Genomic DNA, 20,899 nt, shown 5'->3' with positions numbered 1-20,899 from the left:
GCTCTCCCCGCTTGGATATACAAGAGAGAAGAATATGAATCCAGCTGAAATTCGCTTGAATTCAATTTAAAAAGCTGTACTGTTCTTGCTGATCTGTGGGGTTGTGGCGATCAAAGCGAGCATGCATTTGAAGGAGAACATTTTCAAAAACGTGACTAGCTTTTGGGGTTGGGGGAACTCAATTTTCAGGGCCCCAACTTAAGACATGTTAAAGGGCCTGATTTTCCAAAAGCACTGAGCACCAGCCTTCTGGAAATCAAGTTGTGTACCCGGAATCACAAGCTGCTTCTGAAAATCTTGGCCAATTGTGAAGTTCACCTTATTGTATGAGGCTTGGCAGCAGAAATTCAGCAGAGTGCCACGCTCCCGCAATCCCTCTGCTTTAGCAAAACCACCCCTGCAAACAAAGGCAGGAAGGGGAAAAGCTTAAACAGCTCAATCTGATTAGTTTATCATCAAAAAGAAGGCTGAGAGGTAACTTGATTAGGGTGTATAAGTACCCTCACAGGAAGAAAATTCCAGGTACTCAAGGGCTCTTCAGCCTAGTAGAGAAAGTGAGAACAAGAACCAACGGGCTGGAAGTGGAACCCAGACAAACTCAAATTAGAAATAAGGCACCTTTTTTTGTTTGTTTGTTTTTTTTAAACACAGTGAGAGTGATCAATCACTCCGACTAAACTACCAAATGGTGGATTTTCTGTGTCTTGATATCTTCATATCAAGACTGGGTGTCTTTCTGGAAGATATGCTTTAATCTGAAACCAGTTATGGGGCTCAATATGGGGAAGCTGAGCGAAATTCTATGGCCTCGGATATACAGGACATCAGATCCAGTGATCGCTGCCAGCCTGAAAATCCATCTCCCTGCCCCCTCAATGTCTTCGTGCTACTCTATGGAGGCCCGCTGAACTCTGGCTGCAAGCCAGTTTCGGAACTCCTATGACTTTACCCACGAAGTGCCGGGGGGCTCCGCAGAGACAGACACACACTCAAAGTGGGTTACAATTAGATTTCTTGAGGTGGCTTTATCTGCTGAGAGCTAGTGGTGTAAAAGAGCCCTTGGTAGGGTCTGGAACTTGTCAGAAATTGGGAGCTTTGGCAAAAAAGTACACTTAAAAATTAATTTAGCATTAGGGATATCTTTTTTGTTCCAGCCAGAACAAACCTCTTTCTTTGAAGTTAATGGGAGCTGAGTGTCCTCGGCACCTTCAAAAATCAGAACATTGGCCTATAGCCTTAAGGCTTTACAGGTTTTCCTATAAGGCCCTTACTGCCTTGTCTGTCTGTCTTTCCAGTCATTTACAACAGTGACTGTAGCAATGTGGCCACTGACTGTCAATCAAGCACTCCCTTGTGTCCAACAGTGCCTTAGCAGTACTTTGCCTCTGTTCCCTCCCCTCTTGAGGGCCCTTTTAAGAACTCACTCCGTTCAACAAAAGTTCAGACAGTCCCCTCTTGGGTTCCAATTTATTGAGTGCTCCTGTGCATAGAGACCATCGAGGCCCCAAGCCCAATTCAGTGACTCTGGTTTAATTAACCCAAAATAAATGTCACATATTCCTCATCGCAACAGGCCTTTACAGCCCCTCCCCTGTTTGGGCAGGGGTCTTTGCCAGGCCTTGCTGACTGGAGAGCTTTCTCCCACTCTCTTCTTCTTCAGCTTTCCCCATGTTGACCCTGCAGGAGCCTTCTTGCTCCCTGGAGCCTCTGCAAATATGCCTGCAGTCTCCTAGGCTTCCCCCATCCCTGCAGCTTCCTGCTCTTTTTATCTTGGGATCCTCCGATTCAATTCATGGCTCATCCTGTAATCAGGTCTGGATTAACGCCAGGGTCTCCAGCCCCTGTGTAAGCCACCCTGTTACAATGACCATCAGCAGGGTATCTGAACATGTCCTTGTCCTGTTAAAACCATCATATGTGGGCTCCGTACATCTTAGTTCCTATTTTGTCTGTCAAGGTGATGAGAGATGAGTACTCACAAGGCTAGGCTTGAAGACCTTCTCCTGTTCCTAACTTATAAGCGCACAATGCATGCAGCCCCCATACCCTGTACTTGATATTAATGATTATTATTCCAGTATTGTTATTATTATTTGTGTTACTGTAGCACCGAGAAGCAGCGATGAGCTGCCAGAAGCTGAAGAACCGGTTCCTTCAGTTGCTCCAGGTCTTCGGCGGCACGTCCTTCAGTCGCTCTGGGTCTTCGGCGGCACTGAAGGGCTCGCCACCAAAGTGCCGCCGAAGACCCGGAGCAATTGAAGGACCCGCCGCCGAAGTGCCACCGAAGGACCGCAGGGCCGCCGGGTGAGTAGAGCTCAGGCGGGACGGACAGGACGGCGGCCCATGGGCTGGAGTTTGCCGAACCCCTTTAACAACCGGTTCTAAACTGGCTGCAAAATTTAACAACCGGTTTCCGTGAACCGGTGCGAACCGGCTCCAGCTCACCACTGCCTAGAAGCCCAGTCATGGAGCAGGATCCCATTGTTCTAGGCATTGTACAAACATAGAACAAAAAGACAGCCCCTAACTGAAAGAGCTTGCAGTCTAAATAATATTTCCATGTATTTCCATCTGGTGCCACAATCCACCAGTTTCTTCTGTTTAGATTTTGCTTGCTGCTCTTCCCCCCCCGCCCCCCGCCTTATCACTCAAAAAATGGGGAGGGGGAAAATCCAACAGTGATTCTGGGAAGAACTTGAAGTCACTAGAGAAAAAAAGAGAAGCCTCCACTCCCTTTAGATGGCTTTGCTTACTAATGGGTGCGCATTCACAGCAATCCCGCAATGGAAGCAACATGCCCAGGGCGTTACTAAATAGGAAAAAAATAAGTAATTAGAGGAAGTACTACTGTGCATTACAGGATCATTAGTTCCAAAGCAAGTGACCTCAGAGTCCTCAACCTTTCTCGCACAAGGTCATTGTGAATCTGAAATAACTAACAGCTGCAATATTATCACTTCTTCTATGGCTTTCCGTTCATTTACTTTGACACAATAATACCCTGCATTTCTGCAGCACCTTTTCTATGGTGATCTCAAAGCATTTTTAAAACCATGATTTAAGCTGCACCAGATAAATGCATATTATTCTCATTTCACTGGTGGGAAGTTGAGGCATACAGAGGTTGAAGCCCACATTTGTAATAGTGTCCACTAGCTGAGACAGCTAGGGCCTGATCTAAAGCCCACTGAAGTCAGTGGAAGTCTCTCCATTGAGTTCAGTGGGCTTTGGATCAGCCTCTTGAGCTTCATTTTCAGAGGTGCTGGCCCTAGACGACTCATGATAGCCACCTGAAAATAGAGGCACTCAAAATTAGTGGGCACTTTTAAAAATTGAGGCCTAAATTACTTGTCACACAGTAAGTAGCAGAACCAGAAACAGAATCCAGACATCCCAACTCCCAGCCTACTGCTTTAACCATCAGAAAATCCACCCACTTCCCTAAAATTCCACTTTGGGAAAGAAATATGGAAAATAGCGGGCTGCACCGAATGCAGAATTATGTGAAATTGCTCACCACATTGTCTTGGGAAAATCCACGTTGTGTTTCCAAACAAGAATTTCGAACAACCAAAGTAGGGCTGGGTTTTGCACAAGGCTCAGTCCATACTGGAACAGGACTGGTCAGTTCTGTATAGATGTCCAGCCAGAATGTATGTGTTCAGTAAAGCTGTTAATTCTTCATATGAAATGCTGAAAGTCATAGGCTATTAATGCTGGGCTCTCAGGAGAGCAGCACCTCAAAACACCACCAGTGATGTGCACCTGTAATGAAAGCTAGGCTTGTTCCAGCAGGCACAGAAGCTGAGAAAGCCGAGAAGAAAAAAAAAAGCAAAGACTTCAGTGCTGATGTCTGGCTAGATTTTGAAGGCCTTGGACCAATAATAATGCCAAAGCCACTGATCTGAAAGTGAATTTCTGAACTTTGATGACAAAAATATCTATGCACTCCACTGCTTGTGCTTAATGTGCCAAATAATATCATCTTACATTTATATATAGCACCTTCCATTCCAGGGTACTTTACAGAAGAATAGATTTGATCAGATAGACACAGATACTGAAATCACTTCACCTTCCTCTGGGGTGGAAAACAATGGCTGCTTCACAGCGCACAGCAGTCTAGGACCAAAACCAAAGTGAGGCATGCCACATTCATCTGTGGCAGGAATTTAGGTTAGTAGCAAGTAATAAGCAGAAGTGGAATTTGGCCAAGGCACTGGTGCTATTACTAACATTCTAAAACAAAAAGGAACTTTTTACCAGCTGTAGTGGCAGGTCTCATCTTGCCACAGAGCTGGTCCAAACTCCTAGGCAGTAGGAATACAGCCTGCTTCACTGTTGATCCCCAACCTCGGAGACACAGTTCTGCTGGAAATTGGCCTCTGGTACTCTAAAGTCACAATTAATTAACATGTCCATCAAGTCAGGAAAGTGAAAACAGTTTTATGTTATGCAAAGATCTAATGCACCGAAGCTGAAGACAGGGTTTACAATTTGGACCTTGATTCTGCTCTCACTTGAACTGGTGTATATCAGGAATAGCGGTGGAATCACAGGAGGGAAGTGGAGAATCTGGCCCTTTAAATCCAGAAATGCCTAAACGCATGATTGGCCCAATGCTGCATTGTCATCATCTGACATTACAGGTCAGAAAATGACGAGACGGTCGCATTACCAGGCTGAAGTAAAACATCCTTCTCATTTTCCCCTGGGCAGGCCCCGATTAGTGGTGGCTCCTTCCACTCTGACCACATGGTTCTTGGCCACTGAACCTGTTACTTGTGCTATCCACAATTTAATGAGTTGAACTGGGACACATTTGGGGTGCATCGTTGCCTGACACTGCCACTGGGGAGAGCAGCAGCTGCCTTCTGTTTCAAGGCTGCAAGGCGCAAGCCCTGAGGAATTATAATCACTAACACATGCATCAGTCATTCTTCTTTCTTTCTCTAGCTGTTCGTTATTGGGGAGGCTTATTAAATGATACAATGGCAAGTATCTCCTGAATTACAATTGGGCCAAATTCTCTGTTGGCATATCTCCATTAAGGTCAATGGCGTTTCCCCAGCAGAGACATTGGTCTCCTGTTCCCAGCACTCTCTTTCTAAACAATAATAGTTTTGCATTTCTGCAGCCCCTTTCATATAAGGTCTTTAAAGCACTTCAACATCCATTAAGCTTTGTGCAGCCTCTCTGAAATGCATTCTATCCCACTTTTACATCTGGGGAAACTGAGGCACGGACAGGGAAAATGACTTGCCTCGTGTTACCAAACATATCAGTGCTAGAGTCAGGAACAGAACCCTTGATTCCTAGTGTTCTTCTGTTATTCAAAGATGCAATGGCTTTGACTCCAATTGCAATGGATTTACTCTGATGTAACTGAACTCAGAATCCGGCCTGGTACTTCCCTTTCTGCAGTGGTCTGATAAATGGTCCTTTGTTCAGAAAGCCTGATGTTGGAGAATCTGGCTCTGTTTCCCTCTTGTCCCTGGAATTGTGATTGGAAATAATTGGAAGTGTCACTGGAAGTAATCAGAAGTGACAGTCCCTGGGCTATGAGGCTTTTGCTTGAAGTCTAATGATTCCCCCCCGCAAAACAAAACCTAAATTTAAACAATGAAGTCACAAAGTGATTTGCCTTCAAGGTTGAAAACCCTGTGATTTTTTTTTCTGAAATGGAAAAAAAAAAAGCCTGACTCTGTGTTTTAGTTTGATATGCCAAGCTCTATCTGGTATAGGGAAGATCCCTCCTGCCTTCCGTGGTTTCCTAGTGCTGTGCATTCCTGTGCTAATAGATAGAGTTCATTTCTATACTAAACATTTCCATAGCTGCTGAAATTTTATGAAGGCTCATAGATATATATCTATGAGCCTTGATAAAATTTTATACACACACACACACACATAGATATATATATAGAGAGAGAGACTCTCTCTCTCTCTCTCTCTCTCTGTGTATCTCCTCGACAGGCTGAGCTGTGAGATCCAGCCAACACATATCTCATAAATATTCTGAATACAGGAGAACCACCTCCTGCTGATGCTTTTACTAAAGAGCAAATGGGGAAGGGAACCGAGTGGTTCTTATCATGATGATGATTTATATTATGTAGCGCCTGAAGGACCCAACCAAGATTGGGGCCCCATTGAACAGCATGTTGTACAGACACATTGTAAAAAAGAGAGTCCTGGCCCCAAAGAAGGTTCAGCCTTAATAGTCAAGAAAAGAGTACAGTGCACAAGCAGATGAGGAACTGAGACACTGTGTGAGTTGGCCAACGTCTGTAGGAGAGCTGGGAACTGAACCCATATCTCCTGGTGTGCATTTTTTTTTTTTAAATAAGGGCATCAGTCTTCCTCCCTTATTACAGATTGACCCAAAGAAGAAAGGTATTACAGTGGGTAAAGCATCAGCTTCAGGTCCCCGTTTGACCACAGACTTCCTATAGTCCACTAGCGTGTCTATCAATCTATGCAGGGGAACACCCTCCCAGCTGCTACAGAAACAGACCCACATGTGTAATTCCCAGCTCTGGTGGACATACTTATGCTAGCTGTCATCAAGCTAGCCTGCTAAGATAGTATTGTCGCTGTAATGGCACAGGCTAGCAGCTCCCAGTATATGCCCTCAGGGTTCAGGTGTGTTTGTAGTTGAGGTAGCAAGTACAGTACTGCGGTTATACTCCTATTTTTAGCACACCAGTTCAGCAAGAGTATGTCCACATATGGGAACCACAGCCCTGGCTCATAGTGTAGCCACAATCTCTCTGTGCCTCAGTTCCCCATCTATAAAATGGGAATAATAGCACTCCCCTACCTCCCAGGGGGGTTGTGAGGGTAAATACAGGCAGACCGTGAGGTGCTCGGAGATGACAGTAAAGGGAGCATTATAAGTACTCTACATGGAATGTTTAGACAGTCCCTGCCCAAATGTGGAACACAACAATAAAGGGAACACAGATATGGAGCCACAAATTAATTTTCTTGGGGGCATTTTCTTAATAAAACTATACTGTGTCATTCATGTAGTCAGAACAGTATCTAGTGGCCATGCGTCCATGTTATAAACCCCACCATCATTTTTTATACTAATTGTTGAGTAATTTTAGCAGGAAGCAAGGGCCAAATCAGACTTCTCCTGTTCCCCTTTGAAGTCATCCCTCCAGTAAGAGTTAATTCACATCAGTATGAAAAGCTTTTCTGCCTATTGTAATGATTCCCATGCATTTATTCGTTGGCCTTTACTAATTCAGCTATGTGCAGCTGGGTATGTTTCAGGAAGTATTAGAACAGGACACAGCAGTGGTTGAAGCAGAAGATTGGGAGTCAGGACTCTTGGGTTCTACATTCTCAGCTGTTCCACTCAGTCACTGTGTGGTCTTGGGCAATGGTTTGTGCCACACCTTAGTCCTCTCTAAAATACGGCTAATAACACTTCTTCACCCCACAGAGAATTGTGAGGCAACACTAATTAGCTTGTACACTTGTAAAAGTCCTCTTAGTTCCTTATTATGAAAGATCTATAGGAGTGGAAAGTAGCAGTAGTTTGGCACTGCAGTTAGAATAAAACCCATCCTCTCCTCCTCATTATTCTCTTTTAACTGGGCACACCTTTCAGTTTCAGGAGGGCAGCCTCCTTCTACAGATGCAGCTTGCCTGCCCATAAAATTTGCAGTGACCTTTTTCCACAGACAAACTGCAGGCTCAGATCTGAGTTCCTGCCTCTCTCCCTAGTCAATTGCGAGGACAAATCGGCTGCAACCACACACACTCTGATTTGTGCCCCAAATTCATTTTGGAGGAACAAAAAAAGGGGGATAATCTACATATGAGAAAAAGGAAGCCAGGCTGGAAATGCACCCATTAATGTGCAATGATCTTTGCAGGAGAAGGATTCTGGCATACACAAGCGAAGCCCTTGCCCTTGCCCTTTAAGACGGGTGATGAGCTAGAAGAATATTTGCCTTCCAGAAACAACCTAGCCCTTTCCTGGAAAGGAGGAAGGTGCAGATGAGGCTTTCAGAAGAGAACTTGTTTGATACCCTGTCCAGTCATCATATTTACCATCTGCAATATACTTTCTAAACGTTAATCCATCTGTAAGGGAGAACCAACCTCATTTTACATATTGGAAAACTGAAGCACAGTGAGGCTAAGTGCTTACAAAAAACTTGAGAAGGGTTAGGCTGCTAGCATTCTGAGACCGCTTCCTGTCATGCTGACCAATACTGTCTCATTGTTTACTTGTCTTCCCCCCGCCTGTCTGTCTCAATCCATCCGTTATTTCTTGTTTTATACTTAAATTGTAAGCTGTTCCTGTTTGTAAGCAGGAACCATTTTTTGTTCAGTGTTTGTACAGAACCTAGCACAATGGGATCCTGGTCCATGACTGAAGCTCTCAGGTGTTACAATAATACAAATAATAAGTGGCTTTCCCAGGAAGAGTCAGCATCCAAACCAGCATTAAAACTCCTGTCTTAGAGTCTTGTGCTCTTACCACTAGAGCGCTGCTCGGTCACAGCTACCATTCCAGCCAGTACTGTTAGGGAGGGTAGGTATAAAAGGGAGGAGATGATAGCCAGGGTAAATGAGAGAAATAATACACTGTGTTTTCCTTTTTTCTGCTAATTCCCGTTCCCATTGCTGGCAAGAAGCCCTTAGGGGACACTTTTAATCTATACCTTTGCCATTATTCATGCTTCATGATGTTACCTTTCCTGATCCCCCTCCCTTTGAGTCTTCCGAGTATCTATTTATAACCGTGTGCGGGGAGGGTCCCAGAGCTCTAGCCCCGTAAGCCCAACCGAGCCTGAACAACTAAACCACAGTTTTGCGGCCCAAGTCAGCTGGCACAGGCCAGCCGCGGGTGTCTAATTGCCGTGCAGACATACCCCTAGTGACCTGACTTCACCCAAGCCTCTTTGCTGAGACACTTTTGGAAACTAACAATTTTCTAAAAACAGACGAAGAACCTGTCTGAAAAAGACCCATTCATCTTTGAGATAGGACGGGCCCCAAGTTTACACTGCAGCCGGAATGCCTCTGCTTTGTAACACACGTGCCAGCACACTCAAAACACACAGGGAGTCGCACACATAATACACACGCAGTCACATGTGCATAAGTTCACACACACACACTCCATCAGTCATTCCTGCTTGCATGCAGAGGATATAGCAATGGCCACCATCTTGGCTGACACACTGTGGATTGAATCACAGACCTCCAGAACTGAGAGCATTAACGGCTGCAGCTTGAACTACAACGCCTCTGCCAGTGCTGTAACAGACACTTTTCCTCTAGGGATCAAGCACAGAGGCAGAACCTGAGCATGAGCGTGCACACGCACACACACACACACACACCCCCATCTTGCAAGAAATACATTGGGGCCAATCCTGCAGTCCTTACTCATGCATAATTCCAGTTAACTTCAACATCCTGTCCCTCCCACACACACTGAAAGCTTTATCAGGGTGCTTGTTTACATTCTTTCCCCAGGCAATTCCTGAAGATTCAAACATCCCCAAATTCCCAGCCTGTCTGTCCTCCTTATAAAACCCCTGTATTTGCCATGAGGGAAGCAGAGGTATTTGTTGCAATCAGGAGGATAAACAGAAAGAGCTCTCCTTCCTTAGGAGCCAGTTGTGCAAGAATGAACATTTCTGGGAAGTTGTGCTGCATTTTCAGAAGGCTTCTTTCTAAACAGTGCCAACACCCCATAAACAGATGACAGATTACACAAAGGAGACATGAAAGCAAGGGCCTGTGTGGGGGTGATGGAAAAATCCCAGTTGTTTTTCCATGGACAATTTAGAAAAGTTTTCTTTTCTTTTCCTGTGATTTTTTACCTCTAGTAAAAATCCTTTGGCATTCCAGTTTGTCCTCCTTTTCCAGTGGCAACATGGGGAGGGGGAAAAAAAAAGGGGGGTGAAAGACAATTTTTTAAAATATTTCTTTTTGTTGAAAATTTGAAAAATTTCATATGAAACAAAAATTTTCACTTAGAATACAAAGGCCATTTTCTGTAAAAATATATATAAATGGAGACTTTTGGACCAGTTCTACTCTATTTCAGACCAGTTATAAAAGGTCCTGTGGTGCCTTTCACAAGGAGTGTTAACACTGATGTCTAACCAGATTTCAACTCACTTAATTACATCAGCCACTTTGAATTGCCCCCGCAGTTTCAAATGGATAGGTTGCTTTTCTTCACTTACTTTCCTAATCTTCACACGCACCACTGTGTACTGTTAAATAGCTTCCATGCCTCACCCTAGATGTAAATGCACATCATTGGTGGATGGAACAATTCTATGAGTTGGTATATGTTTTCTTGTTTCCTTTAGGTTCTTTCCCATGACATAAATGTATATCTGTGGCTACTTCAGATTCATTCTTCTTATTATTGTGCTAGTGCTTAGCAGCCCCCGTCATGGGCCAGCATCCTATTGCACTAGGCATTGAACAAACAGAATAAAAAGATAGCCCCTGCCTCAAAGAGCTTACCATCTAAGTAGAAAACAAGAGACAACAGGTTTCAGAGTAGCAGCCGTGTTAGTCTGTATCCGTAAAAAGAAAAGGAATACTTGTGGCACCTTAGAGACTAACAAATTTATGTGAGCATAAACTCAATGTAGCTCACGAAAGCTTATGCTCAAATAAATTTGTTAGTCTGTAAGGTGCCACAAGTACTCCTTTTCTTTTTTTGAAGAGACAACAGGTAGATAAAGACAGACAGATGGGGATGCACGAGGAAACTGTGTCAACAGTGCTAATGCTTACCGATTATAACTTTTCAAAGGAACTCAATAAATGGAATATTCATAGCACCATGATGTTACCCAAGGATTTTCGTCAGTTAACTAATGAACTGGCAGATTAATAGCAAAACAAACAAAAAAAACTTTTTAATGAGCGTCCAGCAGTCAGGTCTATTTAAGATCACATGATTTTACATTTCTATAGCACCTTTCATCCAGAAGGATCCCAAAGCATTTTACAATACGTATACGGATATAAGATGCATAACTTCCCCACCACATAGTGCAGGAGTAGGCTGGGGTGAAACACATCAGCATAACAATCTGGGAGACAGAGAGAATATTTTATCCTGTTGAAACTTCTGGGGAAAATTGTTGGTAGGAAGACTGCAAGTACTCAGCTGGAATTTGACAGTAACAACACTATAGCCTTGTGAGAAGTTTTATGGAATCTTTAACAATAGATAATGACAACTCTAGTTTTATGTTCTCTCTGAAAGATGGTGTCCTCAGGAACACAGCATGCCAGACCACCATGCTGGTTCAGTACTATCTCTGACACCACTTTCTCTAGCGCTAGGCTTTCCTTCACAGATCTTTCTCTTGCGCTAGGCTTTCCTTCACAGATCTTTCTCTTGCGCTAGGCTTTCCTTCGCAGATCTCCCGTCCAAATCCTGACCTAGCCTAGTTTATGAGATCTTCTCACTCACAGCCTGGTGTGGTGTAGGTTCAGGCCTGTGCTGTTGGATATCGAACAAATCCTAATTTATCAAACATGCAAATATCACAGACTTTGATTCTAAAGAAAGAAAAATATGTCAGCAAATAAGATAAACTGAAGAGTTTATTTTTTAAGAAGAACTGATGACCCTGCCATGTAGCGCACATACATTGCAATGATGGGAGCATTAGCAATGTCTGAGATGAAGAGATTAAATAGATCTAAAGCACAGACCAAGACTATTCCCCATTCTGATTAAATTTAGTTTGGAGGTAATAAGCCAGATCCAGAGCTGGTGTATGCTAGCATAGTTTCGCTTAAATCATAGGGGCTATGCTAATTTACACCATCTGAGCATTTGGCACAGTATGAGAAAAGAAGATGACAGAGTCAGCTCAGAGTTTGGGAGTTACCCTTCCCTCTCTGTTAATTCATGTACAACTCTTCCCTGTGCCCATTAACACCAATAACAACTTCCCCCACTAGAAGCAGGATGTATAGCCTTTATGACAGACCCCTGATCTGCTTTAGTGTGATCAGGCATGCAGTTCCTAAATGCATCAGAAAAGCCACCATTTTATGCCAGAAGATGCATCCTGGAACTCTGGTGAGTATATAGGAAACTGCACATCCTCTGTCAGACCTGATCACTCCATTCTGGGACAGCTGTGATCATGCCAACTGGCACTAGAGGGATTTTCACCATAACCTTTTTCCATACAGCGAGACTACAGGAGTCTTGGAGTTTGATTCACTGACCGTGGACCCTTGGGACAACACTGAAATACTTCCTTGATATCAGAGAGTCAGTGGACAGAGCTCAACACAGTGCTATGAAATCAGACCAGACGCCGGAAAAACACCTCTTTATTACACACAGTCAGGTTGTGTCATATGTTGCCTCTAGAGACTGAAGTGCGATCTAATATGTCCCAGCCCTGTGCTCCTGCCAGGAGTTCCAGAGTGTTAACTAGATCTTTTTCTTCCCAAAAACATTTCTAGGGGGTTTTGTCCATTTTTTTTTTCAAGTTTTCATCAAAAACTGATTTTAAATGGAAATATTTGGGGGATTGTTTGTAGAAAACAGACCAAACACCCATGCACATTTTAGGGGTTTTCAACAAAAACACACACAAAAATTAAGATTTTTTTTCACAGAACTCTTTATTTTTCATGGGAGGCGGGCTGGGGAGGAATTCTTGACCCACTTTAGTTTTAACTTTTCTTTGTCAAGGATTCTCTGCATAACCTTGGTTGAGTTACTTACCCATTGGCTGCTTCCCTATCTGTAAAATGGGGATAACAATATTTACTGAGAGTGTTGTAGGGATTAATTAGCACTTGTAAAGAGCTTTGAAGATGTTAAGTGATAGTGAGTATTTGGAAGTCAGAGTCAAGATTATGATAAAGATGAATCACATTTCATGCTTTAGAGGGTGTTTATGGAGAATGTATAATGTAGTGTAGTTACCCTGTAGTCCCTTCCATGTCTGCTTAATTCAGGCCAGGTCTTGGGGAGAACCTGTATGGCACCTCGAGGCAACACTAACTGTATCAGTTTATCAGGGAGCTAGAGAGAACCACAGGGTCTGTCCGTGTCCAGCAGCCAAATAAAGAGTCCCCTTAAAATTCATTACAACCTAATCCTGTCTCTCTCAGCTCCAACGTCCCCCCAAAAGATAGTACATACAGCAGTTGCTCTCAGGCTGTGACCCAAGCAGAGAGCAGACTGGTCACATGGCGCTGGCTCTTCTTTGCCTCCAGCTGGTCAGTCACATTAAAAGAAGCTATGAATACTTCCCCCAGATTAATTTTCCATGTAATAAATTGCTAAAGTTCTGACAGGGAGGTTATCTCCACTGTGCAGATCTATGAGGCAGTTTATCTACTGATTTGTAAGAACTCTTGCCATACAACAATGCAGCAGCACTTAGGACATTAGGGTGGGTTTCACATCTCTCTGAAGCATCATGTCTCAGCCACTGTAAGAGGCAGGATGCTAGACTAGGTGAATGATCTGATCTGGTCGGGCAAATCTTATACTCTTTTGGTTCTAGAACCCACCTATCTCTGAAGCTAGACACAGGCAGTGTGGTTGCCAACATCTGTTATGTCTCTAGTATGGAGCACCTGGGAATATTTTCTAGCTTTGTGATTCACGAAACCTTTCCCAAGATAAAGGGGCCAAATTTAGCTCTAGTGTAAGTTAAGGTAGTTGCAGGCACTTACACCAGGCCTGAATTTGACCCAAAATGTCTAAAAATTGCATGTGCTAATGCACATTTTTACAAGGAATTTCTTTTGAATGGGAATATTTTTCAATGGGATGACAGTTCTGGAACTGGTTGGAAAATGGAAGACAATTTTTGCAGAAAGCCTTCCCCCTTCCCCTCTTTTTCCACTGAAATTTCATTTTGGCAGAATTTTTCCATTCACCTCTAGTGAAATGTTGCTACCATGTTCCCTTCAGTTGGGTACATTGAAGGTCCTCATTCTGTTTTTATTCATACTATTGTAAATCCAAAGTAAGTCTTCTGAAGTCAACATAATTATACCAATGTGAAACTGGTATGATTTTTTTTCATGTGAAAAATTAACAAAAAAACCATTTTCGTCTTCCTCAAATTTTCTACAATTGTGAGAGGGGGTAGGGGGCTTCTCATTGAAAAAACCCAAAAATCTCAAAACTGAATTTTTTCACTTTTGGCACCAAAAAATTCAGTCATTTAAGCAAAATGTTTTGGTTTTATTGAAAATATTTGCTTAACTGGATGATTGTTTTCAGCTTTTAGTTGCCAAAAAGGTGAAAAAAAATTACAGTGTTCAGGTTTTTGAGAAAAGTAATCAAAAATGGACATTTGCCACAGACATTTACATTTTGATCCAAAAGCCATTTTTGTTGTGTTTCAACACAATTTGAAAGCAAACTTTCAACCAGCTCTAGTGTGATTAAGATTGGAATCCGATGCCTCCAGAGCTAGAAACACGTCACATTTTTGTCCCACTTCTCTTTTTGCTGTTCCCTCCACCCACTCTCTGATTCATGCCTTTCGCTCATGCTCTGCCCCATACTTGGAAAAGTCTCTTACTCTTCTCTTTTAAGAGCACAACCTCCCTTCTTTAAATCTCCCTTCTTCCAAGAGTCATTTGCTCCTGTTTCTCACCATTGACTCCCCTCCCATCTTTACCCGAACTGCTGGTTTATCTCCATTAGCCTGTTTTGGGGCAGGGACCATCCCTCATCCTGTCCGTAAAGCACAGCACCTCTTGGCAGTGCCATAGACATGTTTAATAATAACGGAAAACCAAGCTGTGCTTCACTTCCCCTCGACTACACTCCTCCCAGCCCTTGCTTGTGTCTTTCAAATGCTATCCCAAGCTATTCCCTTTGCTTTAACAGTGAGAAGAGAAGTGGGCTGTTGGAGCTTCAAAAACATAGTTACAAGAGGATTGCTTTCGGCTAGCGAATGAGGTTCTCCAGCCTCCCTGTATCTCACCCCGATGTCTGGATCACAAGAAGAGGAGCCAGGGTCCCTTCTTATTTTTCTCTGAAGCATATTATTAGTGAATAAGGGGCTGGACTTACAGTTCCTGAAGACTGAATTCTTCTATTTATCTACAGAGCAGGTACAGTGGGGGCAGAAGAGACAAAGGACAAAAGAGGTGCAGGGCAATTTTGTGGCTGAGATGAGAGGACTAGGAGAACTGGGTTCTATTCCCACCTCTGCTATGATCATGGGGAAGTCTCTTAACTTACCCCTCTTCCAGAATGGGGGTAACAATACTTCTAAGATTCACAAAGGGATGGTAAGACTTAATTCATTCATGATTATTTAAACTATAAGCTCTTTAGGGCAGGGACCATCTTTCACTATAGATAGAGCCCTTCAAATCTGTGGATATCCACACACTGACCATGTTTGCGGATGGGATGCAGATGCAAATGTTGTATCCGTGCTGGGCTCTAACTATAGATATATACAGCACCTAGCACAATGGGGCCTCTAGAAACTATTAGAATGCAAATAAGAATTAGTTATTTGGGACTCTTGGATAAGGGTTGCGACAGCAATGCAAAGTATAAATGTAGCTAAGGCTGAGTTCTGTCTTCCTGTCCGTCCAACATGTGTAGCCACCTTAATAAGACTCAGTGGTTAAAGTGGGGGGGAAATTACTGCCCCCCTTCCGCTCACTAGCTGGGGCAAGCAGTGCTCTGCACAATTCCCCCTCCTCCTCAGCTAGTGCACTGTCTTCCCCTGTTACTTGAATTAACTTTAACCACTGATAAAACTAGGCTAGGTAGTGCAAATATAATAGTGGTTCTGTGGCAGACCCAGTACTGACCCTTTTAAGAGGAGCCTGGCTGTTAGCACATGGCCTTCCAAAGGCACTGGGGTAAAGACTATCAGAGTCTCTCGAACACCCTCAGCATGTGGAGACAGAAGGGCTGAGGCTAATGCGCAGAAGGGACAAGCTCCTACTTGCACTTCTGCTGCAGACTTCGCAGCGTCTCTGAGCTGCCTCCAGCAGTCTCTGGCACTCCAGCCCACGTCCCCGCCGAGGAAACCTTACACTTGAGTGACGAAAACCTTTGTTCGCAATTAATGTACGTAACAACTGATGGAGCAGGGGAAAATGAATGGAACACATGAGTTGGGATTATTACTCAGCCAGCTCTACTGATGGTCCCGCATCTCTTGGAGCCCTATCTAGAATGCTGACTAGTCTCTGTTTTTCAGACCTATGAGCCTCAGCAGACGAGACCTTCCATTCCAGCATTTTCATCTTACCATCTCAAGCCATTGTGGTGGCTCTCTGACCTGCCCCTCAGAGTCTGTGGTACCCCCATGCTCCCCAGAGAGGAGGAGACCTTGCCCTCACACCCAACCTCAGTCTGCTGGCGGGGATCCAGCCATCACAGCCCATGTCCGGCCCTGACACAAGATTTCTCGCTGAACTGTCTGCTTGTCAGTGCAATCTGGTGAGTGGAATGGAGGCAGAGGCTCACTCATTGCACTGTGGAGCCTCTGGAGACAGGGTCTGCTTCAGAGCCTGTCGCTCAGGCGAGGTCCCTCAGATACCACAGGGCTGCAAATCCCTTACTCCAGAGGTCGTCTTTTAATAAACATCCCTCCTTCCAGTCTCTCTGCCTTTCTTACCCCTTTCTCCTCCATTCATTCTTTCACTCATCTTCCCTTCCTGTCCTCTGCCTCCCTCTTTCTTTTCACTCCTTCTCATACTTCCACTCCTCTCTCTCCCCAGTTTCTCTTTTACCCCTCATTCCTTTCCATCCTTCAGTCACCCTCCTTCTCTTCTCCCTCTCTCCATCCCATATTGCTTTGTCTCACTTCCCCCCTTCTCTTCCTCGCCTTTCGCTACCTTCCTCTCCTCCTCCCTTTCCCCATCTCTCTCCCCCACCTCCCTTCCACTTGCACTTTAACGCATCTGTTTCTAATCTGAGCTGTCTGCAGCATCTACTGGAAACAATAAGCTCTTTTTATTTTTTTAACGTGAAATTAAAATTCCTGGATGAAAGAAAAAGTTAAACAAATTTGACACCATCCCTCGAACAAAGACACTTTCTTCACCTTTGTTTTGTCAAGAAGAGTCAAACCCCTAAATAGTTCATGGCTTAGAACTGCTGCACCTTTTAAAAACAAAAATAACTCCACTATAATGACTGTGTTTGATTGAAACATACGAAAGCAAAATCAGGTTTAAAAATTCTCCCATTCCCAAACCTGGTAATAATTAAAACAAGAACAAAAAAAAAAACCTCCAACAACAAAATTAAGCCAGTCAGTCTCTGAACTCAGACTTTGCTACAAGTTTTTTTCTTTGCAAGAGCTTCTCCTTTGCTAGTCCCTGTGGCATTTTCTGTTGCCCAGAGAAAGCAAATGTAAGTTTCATTTCCATAAAAAAGCCCCACTCACCTAAAAAGAGGATGGAAAGTGCAGACATTCCGTCTCCAGGAGAGAGAGAGACTTTTCCTCCCTTTTTCTTCCTTTCTCCCAGGAATGGTAGGCAGACCTGCACAGAATTCAAAGGAACGCCTCTGGAATGCACTGAATGTAATTGCATCCATGTGCCAGAAAAATAACCAACTTTGCTCTTTCTTGCCTTCTGTTATTCATCCCCTTTCCAGTTTCCATCCAGATTTAATAGCAGATTTTAGAGCTCTCTGCCTGCTAATTCAGGGCCTTGAGTTTCTGGAAGAGAAAAGATAGAGGCAGTGCAGCAGGGAGACACATCTATGGCTGTATGGAACAATTTTGCATGTCTGAAAAGAAAAGGAGAGAAGAGGAGAAAAAAATACACTGTGCACAATGTTAACCACATGGCTGCCTCCCAGGACAGCCCCTCCCTACCATCAGCTGGGATTAGCATTGAAGGCCAATCATGTGGGTGAGACGTACTGCTGGCAATAATGCAGCTCTACCTTCTGAGGGGAAACAACCAGACTTCTCTGGTGTCAAAATAGTTACGTTTGGAGACAGTCAAGATTCAGCCTGGAAAAATTAGGCACTTGTCGCTCAAGGGCCAGAGACAAAGACTCCCTTGGAAAAAATACATGCACTAGATAAATAGACAGACATTCACATACATACAAGTGTCATTGTCAGCAGAGAAGCTGCAGAATTCACATTTACATCCCCACTCAGGGGCATTGCCAAGGTGGTGGTGTGTTGTTTTTTTCCCCTTTGAAAGCACAGTATTAGTTTCCTAAGGAGGAAAAAAAAAAAAAAACCAAGCAAAACAACTGAAGAAAAATTGATTGATTTTGTGAGTTCCCTCCTTGCTTGATTGCCACAGAGAGCAAACAGGAGGGGCTATTAGGGCCTGATCCTGCAGGTGGAGCTGCAGGGGCTTGCATGGAGCTCCACTGATTTAAACAGGGCTCCGTATGGGGTGCAAGATGCTGCCCATGTGAACCTCTTTGCAGGAGCTGGCCATTAGCTGACAGGGAGAGTGACAAATAGAAGACAACCAGATATTGTAATGATGAAGGCCACAGAATGTATGTCCCTAGATCTTTATAAAGTCAGTCATCACTATGGCAGCTGAGCATCTAGACAAACAGATGTTTTTTCCCCCTCGTTCTGATACCTAGATTTAAATTACTGTCTCGGTGGGGTCACAGCACTGCCAGTTGAAGCCCTGCTGATGCTACCACCAGTTTTTCCATTCCTGTAGTAAAATTGCACCTCAGCAGCAGCTGGAAACAGCCAGTGAAGGAGAATTTCATACTAAATACCCCATCATTGTCCTCCACACCAGTATTCAGTCTCCACTGATCTGATTGAATAAGAACATATCCATAGGTTGAAATCAGTCAGTTAGTCCCTTCATACAATAATGCTTGGCTCTTGCATGCACATTACCTGTCCTACAGTGATCTCACTGCATGTCAGGTGTGCTCAGCCCTGCACAGGAAGCAACTAGCACATAACAGGATCGGGCTCAAATTACTCAAAGGTGACCTGCAAGGAAACAAAAAGTTGGACTTGTGCCTCTTCTCCTTTTCGATCATAAAAGACTGAAAGATTTTCACCAAAACAGGCTGTTTTTCAGCCTTTTCCATCCCATTATCTCTTGTTATAATGGAAACCATTTTTTGGTGACCTGTTTATGATCACCCTGATACCTGTTTGTGATGCACAAATGGGTGGGAACCCATGTATTCAAAAATTTGGGTAAAGTTTTCAAAAGTGCCTGGATACTTAGGAGCCAAAGTCTCATTGAAAGGCAGTGGGACTTTGGCTCCTAAGTCACTTAGGCACTTTTGAAATTGTATCCCATGTCTGCACTGGAAGATCTCTCTTGCGGGAGCTAGATGAAGTTTTCTAGTGCTGTGGTAAGAGAAAGTGAGTGATAATCTCACTGCAGTGACCACAATGATAATGTTGTATGTGTTTGCGTATATTCAGCAATTTTCATCCACAGCACGTGACGCACATCAAGAAGTCACTTCTAACACCACTGAGATGCAGCTACCTGGGGAATGGCCAGAAGAGTCAACACATTGCACCACAATGAGGAGAGCAAAAATCTTGGCCAACTGCGTCAGGATAAACCTTCACTCTTATGAGCGGTGCTATGAAAGTGGGTATCATACTCTAGATGAGAGATGATGATGGTCCAGTGACTAATACACTAACCTGGAGCTTAAGAAATCTGGGTTCAATTTCCTGTTCTGTCGCAAACTTCCAGTATGACCTTGGCCAAGTCGTTTAGTCTGTCTGTGCCCCAGTCCCCTATTAGTAAAGTGGAGTTAATAGCACTTCCCAACCCCACATGGATGTTATGACTGTAAAGTCATTAATGATTATGAAGTGTTCAGATACTTCAGTAATGAGAGCCATGATTGTAAGATCTGTGGGGTAGGGTAAGTCTCTTTCATCTGTGTTTTTGCAGCACCTAGCACATTGGGGTCCTGATCCATGACGGAGACTCTTAGTGCTACAGCAATACAAATAAAAAGTACTTCAGATTAATGCTATATTCTACTATAATACCAGGATATCATCTATCACTGTTTAACATTCTCGGGCATTCACACCTCCACAGCGAAAGAGAACAGGCAATGCACAGCACTTCTTATCATTTAAAATTATTTTAAAGCTTCACCCACCTGGAGGAGTGGATTGTGCAGCCACTCTGCTCCCAATCAGTCCTGGACTGGCTGCAAAGCTGGGCCCAGAAAGAATTAAAGGTCTCTTTTCTTGATGTGAAATGTGCACTGTAAGCCATGAGGCTGTTGCCACGGGTTCTTCTCTTTCATTTTGAAGTTTCGGTTTGGGTCAGACTGTGTCTCAGGCCTTTGTGTTCAGGTTTGGAAATTCCATGCTTAACTGCCTACAGAAATGTCCCAAGATCAAAGATGCACAGTCCAATACAGATCAATGAGTATTTCCTATGCATTTCTTTTGTTCCTCTGCTAACTGCCCCTGTGGCTCAGGGAACTTTTTTTAGGTGATAGGGAGCCCTTTACCGCTACACCATCAGCTCGGATCCAGCCCAGCTTAGTAGTAACTGAAGCTCTTTAGCGTGTCAGAGCTGCTCAACGGCCCCTAAGAGAGGTCCCAACAGGACAGAGTTGAGGTACATCAACGAGGTAGAGAGAGTGTAGCTTGTCTTGCCACTGGACATGTTCTTTGGAACAAAGGCATCTGTCTCCAGGTCTGTCAGGTCATCACTTTTCACCGTCACTAAAATGAAAACATCCAGCACTGGGGAGAAAATGTAGCCCTTACACATTTTCCTTCCTGTCCTTCAAGGACTTTTGTAATCTGGCTCTTCACTATGACAGGGGCTTTTTAAATATTTACTTCAGGACAGGAAATGAGTTTGACAGGAAAATATAGCTACTCTGATCTCAGCAGGTGCTGACACACACATGGGTTCCATC

General features: G+C 43.8%; 1 protein-coding gene across 1 annotated transcript in view; it reads right to left on the bottom strand.

Annotated features, from left to right (window-relative positions):
* Nucleotides 1-17,858, bottom strand: part of LOC102932612 (CXADR like membrane protein) — a 69,142-nt gene extending 51,284 nt beyond the window's left edge. The window contains exon 1 of the mRNA XM_007066965.4: nt 17,424-17,858. Coding sequence (XP_007067027.1) covers nt 17,424-17,571 — 148 coding nt within the window. The 5' untranslated portion in view covers nt 17,572-17,858. The remainder of the gene's footprint in view (nt 1-17,423) is intronic.
* Nucleotides 17,859-20,899: the final 3,041 nt, after the last annotated feature.

The sequence above is a fragment of the Chelonia mydas genome, chromosome 22 (genome assembly GCF_015237465.2).
Source record: "Chelonia mydas isolate rCheMyd1 chromosome 22, rCheMyd1.pri.v2, whole genome shotgun sequence".
Lineage (NCBI taxonomy): Eukaryota > Metazoa > Chordata > Testudines > Cheloniidae > Chelonia > Chelonia mydas.
The sequence above is the reverse complement of the archived record's forward strand: the minus strand, read 5'-3'. Positions and strand labels throughout refer to the sequence as shown.